General features: G+C 29.5%; 1 protein-coding gene across 1 annotated transcript; it reads left to right on the top strand.

Moving 5' to 3' along the window:
- Nucleotides 1-9,283: 9,283 nt before the first annotated feature.
- Nucleotides 9,284-14,075, top strand: LOC132926159 (paramyosin-like). The gene is made up of 5 exons (XM_060990499.1): nt 9,284-9,316; nt 10,005-10,268; nt 11,590-11,721; nt 12,041-12,229; nt 13,647-14,075. The coding sequence occupies exons 1-5, from the start codon at nt 9,284-9,286 to the stop codon at nt 14,073-14,075; spliced, it is 1,047 nt and encodes a 348-aa protein (XP_060846482.1).
- The last annotated feature ends 887 nt before the right edge of the window (nt 14,076-14,962 follow it).

Here is a 14,962-nt window from a genome sequence, read left to right as displayed (position 1 = left end):
GCGTCCTCTTAAGTGAGATATGAGCATTTTTATTTTAATTGTTAGACGGGGACAATTCATGCGGATGTGACGCCCTCTTAATAAATTTTTTTGTTAACGTTTTAATTAGTAATTTGCACTAAATTGTACATTTTAATTATGACATACAATTTATCATCTGATGATGATGATGGCAATGAAGATAAATTTATCTTAAACGTATCCAAACCCAAAGATGTTTCGAAATAGATCTGATCCACTGACTTATTTTGACGATGTAGAATTCAGTCGTATGTTTCGATACCTACCTTAATACAACTAATATCTATGAATTAGATAGGTACCTAATAAATAAGCCTTTTTTACTCTTTTCAAAATCATGCTTGGCGAATTGATGCTGATGCATTTGATCGCGGAAAATATTCACCATGACACGAGAAGAAATTATGCTATATTGCTATTCCATCTGGCATCTTCAGTTAAAATATTAATTAGGTACATTGCGATTTCTTGCTACTGGAACATTCCAAATAAGACTTATTAGTTATTGGTCTACAAGCTCAAATCGTCTCTACGTCAGTGTTAATAATTTTTATTAAATAAAAAAGATTTCATTTATTATAAACATATAATTTACACCCTTGTGTATTCCTAAAAATAATTTAAAATTTTGCACATATTTTACCACCTCATAACCCCCCCTCCCCCCATAATAACTATCATTAAAAAAAAACTGGTATAATATACTAATAAAATTAATACAGTAAAGATATTTTGTCGCATCATCATCTTTTGGACAAAATATAAGTGTTTGGGCAGGTGCGGATCCAGCCTAGATTAACGGAAGGGGCGAATTATAAATAATGAATGTCTATACAAATTTACTATTTATCTACTGGTAAATACAAGTATATATATATATATATATATATGCAGGAACGAATTCACAATAACGTGGGTACGCCAATACTTATCAAGAACTATTTAAAGTTTAAGAATACTTAATAGTATAATAACATTACTACAAAACTATACCTACGCTAATCCTCGTCCATCGAGTTCCAACTGCATATGTGTAGGTATTGAATTCATTTGAAAATTCATGAATTTAAAATATTATCTTTGTATAATATATTTCATATATTTTAATATTTATAATTTATAAAATGTTTAATCACTGATTGAGAAATTTATATACTACGAAAACAACAAAAAAAATGTATGAAAAATCTGTACATAAATACCGCCTATGAAATATTTTAGAACTTTGCTGCTAGGGGAAAATGCCCCCTTTGCCCCCCCGTTAAACACGCTTTTGAGCGACGGGTAACTTTTTTAGATTTAGGTTAGATTAGAAGTTCTAAAAGTTAACCAGTATGAGGAAACGAATTAACAATACGCGCTCTGGTGGAAATAATTTTTACCTTCCGATTCGGGATAGATAATGCATTTATATTAGAGCCTTAATTTACTCACTTTTATAGTGCCTTAATAGTTAATTACCTATATTATTGATTGATATTGAATGCTGTTTTATTTGTTTAATTCATTCATAGTCGACATACTTAATCATCTTAATCGTTCCATGGTATTGGTATACAAAAGTACCTTATAAAATTGTAAAAAGACGACAAACCGCAGAATCCCGAATCGATTCAGCAGGGAAACCACCCAACAACCGTTCCTACACCAGTGCTACCTGTATTAATTTATTTGCTAGGGCCTAGGAGTAGGGGCTTGGGGGCTAAGCCCCCATAATTTTTCGATTAGCTATTCCAATTATAATGTATACCGTAGAACGTAGTTACATAGGCGTACCTAACTAGTCTTATAAGTTAGGGGGAGCTGAATTCTTAAAAAAGTTTTATAGCAAACTTTTTTTTAATTTGATTATTATTTATTGTTTCTATTGGTGTTTACAACTGATATCAATGATTAGGTATTCGCATTTCGCTTGTATGAATCATTATATTTTTTATATTGTAGGCAAAAATAAAGTTAATACAAATATGTTTATATGCACATACATTTACGATTTACCCAAAAATTCTGGGGGGGACGGCTGTAGCCCGATGCGTAGTTATGTATTTACCTACAATTTTGTATTAATTATCGACTTATTAAATCAAACATTAGGTACATTATGATATATATTTATTCTACTTGGATAATTTGAGAATTTGTATTGCAATCACGATGTATATTTACAATATAGTATATTATATTCTCTGACTGATTTGATGACCCATTAAAATCACTAATGAATAATGAGTAATGACTATCACATCTATATGCGTCGTCAGCTGGAGCGTGGTGGATCAGATTACCGTTTACGGCGGTGTTGACCTGCAGGGTTCGAACACGGCAACTTAGGTTGATTTTCTTATATAACAACAAGTTGCCATCAATAGACTAAATAGTAAATTATAGGTATATGTATTATTAATATTTAGATATTCATTTAATTGGTTATTAATAATTGTTCCAGTTGTCCGACTAAACATTTTTATTTATATGGAAAATAAAAATAGAAATAGAAATCTAGAAAAAATTCACATAAGTATATGCGAGTGCTGTGTAACCTGCAACGGCTGTAACCTAGTGTGTCATCCGAACAACAGATGTCGTTATCCCGGGACAAATTCCGGAAAACGATAGTTATTGTCCTATTCAATTGTATGGAACAGTGTTTTTCCGTAAAATTCGTGAAAATGTATGCCGACCTTTGTTTCAAAATAAAATGTTTTAATAGGAGATATTATTATTATTTTTTTTTCCGCAAACCAAATTATTCATTTTCACTTTTTTTTTATCCCTAGCTCCCCCTAGTAAGAAAAAAAACAAAATAAGTAAATAAATCCGTTCATTGCAACCCTTCGCGTTTCGCCGTCGTAGTCTATTCCGTCGTCTGGTCGTACAACGAGACATTAACAACGAAATCGTCATCCGCCGCTGACGTGTAGTGTGTACGTAGAGTCGTAGATAATATAAGTATACCTATTTCAGAAATTTTAATACAGTGGGTTCCGCCTAATATGGGCAGTCGCGGATCCAGAATATAATTTACAGCCTTACGGGGGGGGGGGATACCATGTGCATATTGTATTTTATATCGGCTACCAAAAACAGACATCCTAAAATTTATCTGTGTGACAGAGTCTATGGGGGCTAGGCGGCATGGCCCATTGTCCCCCCCTCTGGATCCGCGCTTGAATGTGGGCACCAGAATATGGGCAAAATGGTCTGGTCAAATAATTAATATAACTAATTTCGGTTTTCATGGGCAACCGTTTAATGTGGACAAACAGAGCTGGTCCCGACGTGCCCACAGTAAGCGGAATCCACTGTATTTTATATTTTTCCGCCACCGCCGACGACGTCGTCCCAAACGGTCGCCGTCCTGTGTCGTATACCGTCGCGCCAGTGTTCATAACAATACCAATATTATTATACATGTGTCTACGCCAGACGACGTGCGACGTGAAAAACAAGTGCAAGCGAATGACGACGATGGCCTGCTAACCTATACTGCTGCCGTAGTGGCCATCTGTCGGAAATGCATCCTTATAAACTTATATATATATTATATCTGTCGGGCCCGATGGCCGGCGACGAGAACGGCAGCAGTTATGGTTAATATTTGGATTTTTCAGATTTTTTTGATATATAAAGATAGTCCGTCGGTTCATCTTGCACGCTACAATGTTTTAAATCAATCGCGAGTACCCTTCTATCTTAAAATTTCGATTATTTCGTTTTTTCTCGCGCTATAACAGTTTCGGTAACCCTTCTTACGATTCGTGTAAAGTATCAAAGTTGAAAAATTAAACCTTCACCGAGAAAACTTGCAAAACAGTTTTTTTCAAAAAAATAGCTTTTACAGTACTTAGGTGGTTAATATTTGGATTTTTCAGATTTTTTTGATATATGAAAATAGTCCGACGGTTCATCTTGCACGCTAAAATGTTTTTAAATCAATCGCGAGTACCATTCCTTCTTAAAAATTCGAATATTTATTTGATAAAAAACAGCATAAATCGAACAGGTGCCGTGGCCGGCCGTAAAATAATTTTAAAATTTCGATTATTTCGTTTTTTCTTGCGCTATAACTGTTTCGGTAACCCTTCTTACGATTCGTGTAAAGTATCAAAGTTGAAAAATAAATCCTTCACCGAGAAAACTTGCAAAACATTTTTTTTCAAAAAAATAGCTTTTACAGTACTTAGGTGGTTAATATTTGGATTTTTCAGATTTTTTTGTTATATGAAAATAGTCCGACGGTTCATCTTGCACGCTAAAATGTTTTTAAATCAATCGCGAGTACCATTCCTTCTTAAAAATTCGAATATTTATTTGATAAAAAACAGCATAAATCGAACAGGTGCCGTGGCCGGCCGTAAAATAATTTTAAAATTTCGATTATTTCGTTTTTTCTTGCGCTATAACTGTTTCGGTAACCCTTCTTACGATTCGTGTAAAGTATCAAAGTTGAAAAATAAATCCTTCACCGAGAAAACTTGCAAAACATTTTTTTTCAAAAAAATAGCTTTTACAGTACTTAGGTGGTTAATATTTGGATTTTTCAGATTTTTTTGATATATGAAGATAGTCCGACGATTCATCTTGCACGCTAAAATGTTTTTAAATCAATCGCGAGTACCATTCCTTCTTAAAAATTCGAATATTTATTTGATAAAAAACAGCATAAATCGAACAGGTGCCGTGGCCGGCCGTAAAATAATTTTAAAATTTCGATTATTTCGTTTTTTCTTGCGCTATAACTGTTTCGGTAACCCTTCTTACGATTCGTGTAAAGTATCAAAGTTGAAAAATAAATCCTTCACCGAGAAAACTTGCAAAACATTTTTTTTCAAAAAAATAGCTTTTACAGTACTTAGGTGGTTAATATTTGGATTTTTCAGATTTTTTTGATATATGAAAATAGTCCGACGGTTCATCTTGCACGCTAAAATGTTTTTAAATCAATCGCGAGTACCATTCCTTCTTAAAAATTCGAATATTTATTTGATAAAAAACAGCATAAATCGAACAGGTGCCGTGGCCGGCCGTAATGTAAATTAAAAATAAAAGAGTGATTCTTTTATCATTATAGCTTAGCTATATTGTCTTTTATTTTTATATTTTTCTATATTGTAATATGTATTACTATTTTTTCTACCTGATTTATCAATACATTTTTGTTAGCCAACGTTTTTGGTTAAATTTTTATAATTTAATTTTGTTGTAGTTGTAATGATTTTAACGAATTTCAGGATAAACTACCCCACACCAAATATCTATATTGAAAAATCGCCTGATATAAGACCAAATATATATTTTGCGTTATATTTAAATACAAGATATTACCTTATAAATTTCATTTTATACATTTTAATATTCTGATACCGTATGGAGATATTAGGTAATCCATTTATTGTAGTGTAAGAATCAATAAGAAGCTACTAGACTACTAGAGAAACGATTTAATACTCACAAACCATTAAGAATTAACACTTCAACCTTGCATGGAAATCTCTGCAGAAAATTTAGCAATTCATTTAAATAAGCTGATTGACAATCAAATCATCACATGAGAGAGTAATTTGTATAATCGTAGTCAGAAAGCAAAACGTTTTGACTTCACTCTTATTAAAACAATAGAAAATCATATTCAAATAAAAATTCTTTAATTAGATTAGCTGATACATGAAGGCTTCAACGGAATAAATATAATAATTACTAGAAAATCTTACTGATGGTATCAGAATAAGAGTTTAGCAACAGGAAGCTTTTTGCTTGGACCAAATAAATTCTGATGAAAACTTATTATTGTCCAACTGTTACAAATATTCCAATTTATTCTTTTTAAAGAAAGATAACATCATTGCAATTACAGCAGTAGCTCATAGTAAGATTAGATCATTTGAAGTGGTGTGCCAAATTAACAAGAAATGATATCCCCTATCTCAAAGATATCGATAAGAGATAATGGAATAAAAGGATACCCTATAGAACTTCCCTAAAGGAAGTATCCAGTGTTTCATTGTGGATTTATCCACTCTAGTTATCTCCAAGAAACCAAATGTTAACTCAAATGTTTCATTTCTTCACTAATCTTAAATTGAAACATAACTAAGATCCTAAACCAAAATACAACACAGATATGGCTATTACAAAGCCTATAGAGCGCTAAAAAACTCTGCACGGAGTGGCGGATTAGTCAAGTCGGTTATAATAACCGGGTTATTCACACCTAGGTTGTGTTCTGGATGTAGTCAAATGGAAAACTTTTCCGCTAAATGCTGCGTGAATTAACTATTAGGATAAAGCTATTGAAATAATCCTTTTTACTCGAAGTAACCTTAAATCAACTTGGCAATATGAATAAGAACTTTAGAAACTGATATTATCGTATGTTATAATCGTATAATAAAAGTAGGTTAAATGGTAAAATTTTAGTAAAACTCAATTAATTATAAGTTATAATATAAATTTACCACACTTCTGCTGAAATTAAATGCTAACTGTTCAAACGGTTTCTTAATATTCAATTCATATTCCCCTGATTTCTAGAAGAAAATGTACGATATTTCATTCCATTACATTTGTTTGTCACGATATCCGATTTAAATAAATGCGAATGTATCTCAGCTGTTTTTTTTCGTGGGGGGATATTCTACTCAGGCCAGTCAATAGGGGAGAGGAAATGTAGGATTCCTCCCGAGCCCGAAAAAAGCCACCGTAATTAATTTTATAAATCGAACAATTTTTTTTTGCTTATTTACAAATTTTAGCTAACGGTATGTTAAACAAATGATAAAATAATCAAAATAATAAATAATCAAATCTCTATGGTGGCTCCTGGAATAAATAGTAATAGGGGCCCTTAAGTATTTTCCTCCCGGGCCTAAACTTTTCTCTCTACGGCCCTGATTCTACTACCAATTCAATATATAAATATATAATTATAAAATATCCGTAAAGTGGACTGTATAAGATTTATTATGTATATCAAAATAATAATTAGGAACTATATTATATACACGAGAGCGACTTAAAAATATGTTAGTTCTAACGCCAAATACAAATAAAAGTAATTTAAAACAATAAATAATCACAAATATAATATCAGCAATACAAATGTATATGTATATACATAAAAACACACACAATATTGATCACAACAATTGTGTGATAATAAAAAAAAAAATGATATACAAATGAGTGATGATACAACTGACCTGATTATCTAGTTATGGACTGTACACGGCGATTTGATTTTACGTACTAGCCGGCGAAAAGAAGATTAAAATTTAATCTAAGACGGGTGTCCAATGATACATAATAATATGTGAATATGTCCCTTAATTCGCGCATGCAATAATAAATAAAAAAAAAATTGCGGCGGAAGGTGACAGCAGTATCATAATATATTATGATAACAACGCAAAACGCAGCCATTTTGTACGGTCGGGTAAAAATTAAGATAGTAGAACGCGGACACTTTGTACTATTATATACATTAAGTATGCATAAAATATAAACAAGTCATAATAGCATCTTTTCGAAACGAAACTCTCCTTGGAATTCTTATAAGAGACAAAAATCCAATGCTGGTGTCAATAATAAATTATTAAATTTAAGTAACTATCATCATATAAGAAAATAATAAGTCTTGAACTTTTAAATTCCCTACCTGAATTGACTATATTGTATTCGAGTATACGACATAATATGTAGTTTTTAACTATTTTTTCAATATTATTGTTTATTTATACTGTACATGTTTTTAATTTACTTTTTAACATACATTTTGATAATATATAGTAAAAAAATAAAAAACTGATTACTTTAACTTGTTAATATACTATATTTTTTAACGTTTTTAAATTTGTAATATCGATGAATTTTTATTCAATTTTTACATTAATACATTATATATACTTACTACTTAGGTAGTTAGGTGTATAATTTATATTTACAATATGTACTTTTTGTATATGATAGCAATTAGTAGTACAAAGTGTCCGCATTTTAAAATGAATATTTTTACCCGATCGTACAAAGTGCCCACGTTAAGCGGTTTAAACAATAGACCGTACAAAGTGAACGTTTTCCATAAACGATGGATGACAATAAAATATAAGAAACGACCGTAAAGTTATACAAGGCGGTCTTACGCGCTACACGGCACCACAATAATAAAACACGACGTTAACCTCACGGTTTTTTAAAATTACGCTACGTACGCACTTCGCGATGAAACGAAAGAGACGACACTCACACGGTCACAGCCCACGAAAGAAGAACTTTTTTTTATCAGTACGTTTACAACGAAGTCTCATTGATTATTGGTGTTAAAGAGTTGGATGTAATTCGTATTAGACGCGATTAAAAGTTAAATCTCAAACTATAACTATATAAATTACGCTAAGCTATTTTTGGTTTACAAAAAATTCTCATCTTCTTGACCAGTGTCTGTCAACCACTACACCGTCATCCGCAGACCGTACTGTATATATTGTATAACATAACTAGGTATCTGTCTATCTATACATTCTATAGAATCTATACTGTACATTGGTACATTTTTTTTATAACTGTTTGAAGTTCAAATTTTGTATAACATATTTTTAAACGGAAAACATAGTTATTACTTTCTGGCTAAAAATTTATAAAATTTTGAATTTAAATACCAAAGACTTAAAAAAATGTAATAAATAATTCTTCATAGGAGTTTTTTATTTTTAAAAATTAAGTAGGTTTAACAGACAACACTAAAATATATTTACTACAATTCGATTATTAAATTATCAATTTATAAACAGTTAACTTAATGTATTGCATAGATAAATATAATATATTAATAATGTAATGAGTGTATAGTAATATTTGACTGGGATAGGAAATGTTGAAAAATGATTCCACCCCACTATCATAGAAATGATTATCCATCGACATTACTCCAACGCCGTTCTTCAATAACGTTAAAATAATAATAATAATACATTATTTATTCATTATTTTTTATTTCATTTTATAAACCGTACTGATAGGTCGTCATAGTGTTATATTATGTTTATGGTTTAACGTATTTACTATTACTCACGATTTAATATTTACTAGGTATTTTGACGGTCATATCGAAATATTCGAAATCGAAAACGAATACTGCTACTGTTTAATCGTCTCGTTCGCTCCGTAATTTTCGTGTACTTTACAAACGCACAAATAATACGAATGAACATTCAATACGTGCATATTAATTAATTAATATTCACAAACCTGATATTTTGAAATCGAAATGGACAATTTCGAATCTACTTTTCTACGTTGGGTAAGTTAGTCGAATGTTAATAGTGTTTTTTCTCATCTTTTAGGTTCAAAATTGATAGTTTGAATTTAGACAGAATTCATATAATCTAGACTCGAAAAAATAAGTTTTCATTCTCGCTATACATATACGTAATAACATATACAATTATTTGTTTTTATTGAGCCTATAATTGATTTTTACTATTTTATGTATACCTATTATACCTACATAAGTACTTGGCATAAATACCTGCACAACCTTAACACTATTGTCATATTACAATAATGTTTTGGCTACTAAGTATAATAGTATAAAGTTTATACTATAAACTAATCAATTTATTTAATTTTCTTATCAATTTAAATTTTATTAATTGTTGTTTCTGATTTGTGTTGCTGATCTTATTTTATATAATATTAACTTAATTAATTAAAAAAAATTGTCTATACAAGACTAAGAAGTCCCCTTTTTACACTAAAAATAAACATTAGAGGCGTATATTTCCGTTACAGTTTATACACAAAATATGTATCTAAGGTAAAGAAATGCAAATTCAGTGATAACTTGATTTTGTCAAACATTGAACATGTTCCCTTTTTGCAATTAGTGATTCATATAGTGTTATTTGATAAAAATTATAATTTATAAATTATAAAAAATTATATACCAGTTATCTTTATTATATAATATTATATTTAATAATTTTCAGATATGTTTGTTTGACAAATTTAAAGACAATGAATACTCAAGGTTAGGTAATAAATTAGAAGATAAAGATAAAATAATACAACTACTGAAAGATGAAATCAAAGAATATTTCAAACCAAATACGTCTCCAGAAAATAATAAAACAGATAATACATTAATTATAAAAAAATTAAATAGAGACAAAATAGATTTAGAGATGAATTGTAATGAATTAAAACAGCAAATAATAGAACTTGATAAAAAACATAAAGAGCTTAATGGAAATGTATGTAAATTATGATTAATTATAAACTGTCTTTCAGGACTATCAATTGTGGCTTTGAAGTTGATACACGTATGGCCCAACTAATATCTTAAAGTGTTCACATAAACAAAAATCCCACATTAATTTTTGATCAACAATTTTCTAATAAGGTTATAGTTTTATATTATGCAGTAGGTATAAGTTTATTGGAATTGTGGCTAAATTTTTTTTGATTTAGATCTATTGAAACAAAATTTAAGTAATATTGCATACAGTTTTCCTTTTTTTTATAATCTGGGGAATAGTTACTGAATGCTCAACAAAAACACTATTCTAATTTATCATAAGAAAATGTAACTCAGTATTTAGATTTTATAACTTTAATGTGAAAAAATGACCACACAAATAGATAAATCTGAAACATGTATAGTTACATACATAACATATTTCTACATTACATTTTTATTAAATGCATAACAAATAACAATAATTTCTAACACAGAAAGTTCGACTTTGAAATCAATCAACTGTTAAGCCTACCCCTGGTATATTAAATAGTGGGTACTTTTCTGATATACTATTTAAATTATGACTGTTATTGTGACTACTGTGGTTTCAATTTAAAAATGGTCATGATACAAAACTATATTCTGATTATAATATTAAAAAGTCAGCTTTTTTACTTTTTGACAGTTTCTTCCTTTCGTACAGTTAGAAGATTTATTTTTGCGTAGATCAGACAGGTACTACAATAATTTAGGAGAACTTTTCATTCTCAGTAGTAAGGTATAAATTGGAGGATATAAAAATAATGTTAACTTAGATTAAAATGTATTATGCAAGCACCAAAATAATACAGGCAGAATACTTTCATAGCAATTAATTTTTGAAGAACTATATTATGAAAAAAAAAAGAGTTGAATAATCATTAATGCATTGACGGATAATCAATTATTAATTACGATTTTATTCGGTATATTTTTAAATAATAGGAATATTTTAAAGTATTCTATATTTCTATGTGTTTGAACAATAAGAACAATGAAAAAGAACTGCTGTACTATATAACGCTCTTGAGAATTTTGAATCAAAACATGATATAAACAGCCCTAAAATAAAATTAAAGATCAAAAATTAATTCGAGATTTTTGTTTTAAATTCTTTGGTGACGTACTGATTTTTTTTTTTGCGTAGATTTTCTTACCAAAATATACGATCAGACTTATTATTGATAACTAAATATATAATGTTGCATTATAATAATACTACATGAGTATTATTTAGTGTTTCTGTATAAAGTGTTGTGATTTTATAACTAATTTATTATTATTTTTGTTTTTAGTTTGAAACAAAAACTTCAGATTATAATAAACTTATTTTAATGTTTGATAATATTGAAAGTGAAAATATAATGTTAAAAAAGAACTTAAAATTATTTGAAGAGACCATACAAGCAAAAGACACAGAAATAACTGTAAGTTTAAAAATAACTTGATGCCATACTTTTAAAAACGTATTATTGTTATTAATATTTATTATTTTTTTTTAATATTATTTATTTCTATATGATAGAGTTTAGTAGGCCATAATAAAAAATATTGTTTGTATGTATTTAAAATCTGTCAAGTCATATTACAGAAAAAATACTACTCTAAAAATGTAATTGTAAAACTTACAATTAGGTACTTCTTTGTTTGTTAGTCATCTCAAATTATAAATTTCAAACACTGTATATTCAATGAAGTATAATCATAAAATATTATGTTTAAAATATATAACTTTTTTCATTTTAGTCTCTAAAAGATCAATTATGTAATAAACCAATTACAAATAATCAAACAAATATAAGTGGTCAGGAATCCAATTCTATGCCTTCAAGTATATTATTTAATGAATTGAGTTGTCTAGAATTAGAAGAAATAACACATGATAAAGAAAAATACAGACATAAGTACAAATCAATAAAAAAAGAATTATCAAATGTAAGTATATCAATAAATGATTTTTATGATTATTTTTTTTTTGTATAAAATTTTAACTTTAAGTTTATACATTTAATATGACAACTGCTGCCTAATTAATACAGTAATATTGTCATATCAAAAACTCTCACAATGCTTCTTAATGATCGATATATTAGAATAATATAACACGCATTAGAATACTACGACGTAGAAATAAACAAATAATGAAAGTAGGGTAGCCATCGTACCTAGACGGTATTGCACTAGGCCTAAAAACCGCATTAACTTTAACCCTCAGCGCTGGGAGACACACCCTACGATGTATTAACCTAACTCAACTGAAAGAATATAATATAAAAACTATATCTGTTATATAATTATATTGACAGTCATATTTTTTAATCATAATTTGAGTTCCGGGAAACTAGACAACAGTTATAGCGATTGACCACCTGCGCGTGAGCAGAGCGTCACCGGACCTCATATTGGAAATAATCATCACACGTGCCTCCAGAAATGCGTAATAGCGTGAGAACGAATGACGCACTTAGGAATAGGCCAGAAGGGACATGGGTAGTAAGTCAAGGGACACTGACTATCAGAGGACTCTGGCAGACGTGATTTACCAGAGTTAGCGCAAGCACCTTCACGTCAGTCTACATCATAATTTAGTCATTTAGACTTAGAATATTTTCAATTAAAACAATAAACGACACTCTTAGTAATATTTTGACACGACCTGTGTTTTCGACAACCAGTTGTTGGCCCACTACAAAATAATAAAATTAAATACAACTAACATATTTTCTGGACACTATAACAATATAAATTTAATTCATGTTACCAATTTGTTGATGCTCAATTAAGAGGATGGTATACCAACATGTGTTGTTTCCATCTTATAAATGTACAACTATACAAATTTTTTATGTATTATCAAACTTAAATGTAAAAATATTATCTTGATAATCTAAATTTTTTTTATTTATATTCTAATTTTAAAGTGAAATAAATACTCTATTTTAATAGAAAATATACCAGTTCTGCACACCTTTCCCTTTCCACTTGAAAATAGCATGCAGAGATATTGTCTAGTTGCTTTTTTCATAAGACAAAAACGTTTTATCGCTTAGCGTATTAACTTTTAAAATAAAACATAATTTAGCTAAAAGCACGACTCTGATGAGTACAAAATTGCCATGTTGCATGTTTCTAACACCCGAAAAAGAAAAATATATGCATCCAACAAGAATAAATAAAACTAAAATAACAATATCTGTTTATTTAAAATATATTTCCAATATTTTAATTTATATCAGCTACCATACTGATGAAAGAACAAGTATTACTAAAATGGTCTAAAAATTAATTATCTGATAACTACTGTAATAATATCACATAATTGTATTTATTCTTTCTTTTAATGTTTTTCTAGACTGAAATACATGTTGAAGAATTGAATGAGAAATTGAATGAATTAGAAACGCAAAAAAAATACTTAAAAATGGAATTAGATGTTTGTAACCTACAGCATGAGAACAGTGTACAAAAACTAAAAGTAGCACGTATAAGATTACAGGAATTTGAAGGACAGAATAATAATTTACAAGAAGAGGTGGAAATCTTGAACTTTTGTACACTTGAACAATTACATAAGATCAATATATTAACGAGTGAAAAAAATAATTTTGTAAATGAAACAAATATGCTCAAAGAACAATTTAGCCATAAGCAATCTGAAATGAATGAACAAATTAAACTAAAAAATGACTTAATTAAAGATATCTACCAGAAAATAAATAATTTAAAAAATATGAAAGTTGAATTGGAATCACTACTAAAGAAAGAAAAAAAAATTATTTGAATTATTCATTTAAAAAAAATTAATTATATGTGTGATGTTAATTCTAATATTAAATTTTCAAGATGTTAATAAAACTATATTTATGTTTTATTAGTTATTTTTTTTTATTATTAAACAAAACTATCTGCGGCATCTGAGGCCATTGGACGTAACAATACATTTTACAATATTCATAATTTACATAATATTAATAATAAGAGAAAAAGGAAAAACATATAATAATATTATTAGAATAACCGGGCATATTATATTATACATTGTTATATACAATTACACTTACAACAACCGGCAAAAAATCCGGATAATAATGATAAAAATATTAAAAATGTACTGAAGCGTTTAACACCGAGTATGTTGCCAAGAAGTGGTGGCACACTCGGACGCACGTCGATATAAAAACGGCCTTAACGAACCGAAAGTTGTCGTTAAGCTAACTTATCGACTTACAGAATTCATCTACAGGTGGTGTACGACATTTACGCGTCGCAACTCGAGCGGAGGCTGACAAACGGCCGAACGCAATCGAGGACGCATAAAAATAATACGGCGACCGATAAAGAAGCCGATCCAAATCGCAAAAGGTATTTTGCGATCGTACAAAAAGACAATGTCGGTGTAGGACGAAGGAGATATCTCACCATATATATATATAATATATATCCTGACTGTGGCTGTGGCCTCACCGGCCGGTAATTTGATTGGGATTACTGTTGACCACCGCAATGCTGACCTGTGAAACATTTTCGCCACCATCGTAACGTGCCACTATCACTGTAATATTTGGTACTGTAGTCGGGCAGCGTCTTTAACCGCGTTTTCACAGCTATAACCACTATGCCGAAAAAGTCTTTGGGTGGCCGAATAAAGTGCGTAGTTGACTTATACCG

The sequence above is a fragment of the Rhopalosiphum padi genome, chromosome 1 (assembly GCF_020882245.1).
Source record: "Rhopalosiphum padi isolate XX-2018 chromosome 1, ASM2088224v1, whole genome shotgun sequence".
NCBI lineage: Eukaryota > Metazoa > Arthropoda > Insecta > Hemiptera > Aphididae > Rhopalosiphum > Rhopalosiphum padi.
The sequence above is the reverse complement of the archived record's forward strand: the minus strand, read 5'-3'. Positions and strand labels throughout refer to the sequence as shown.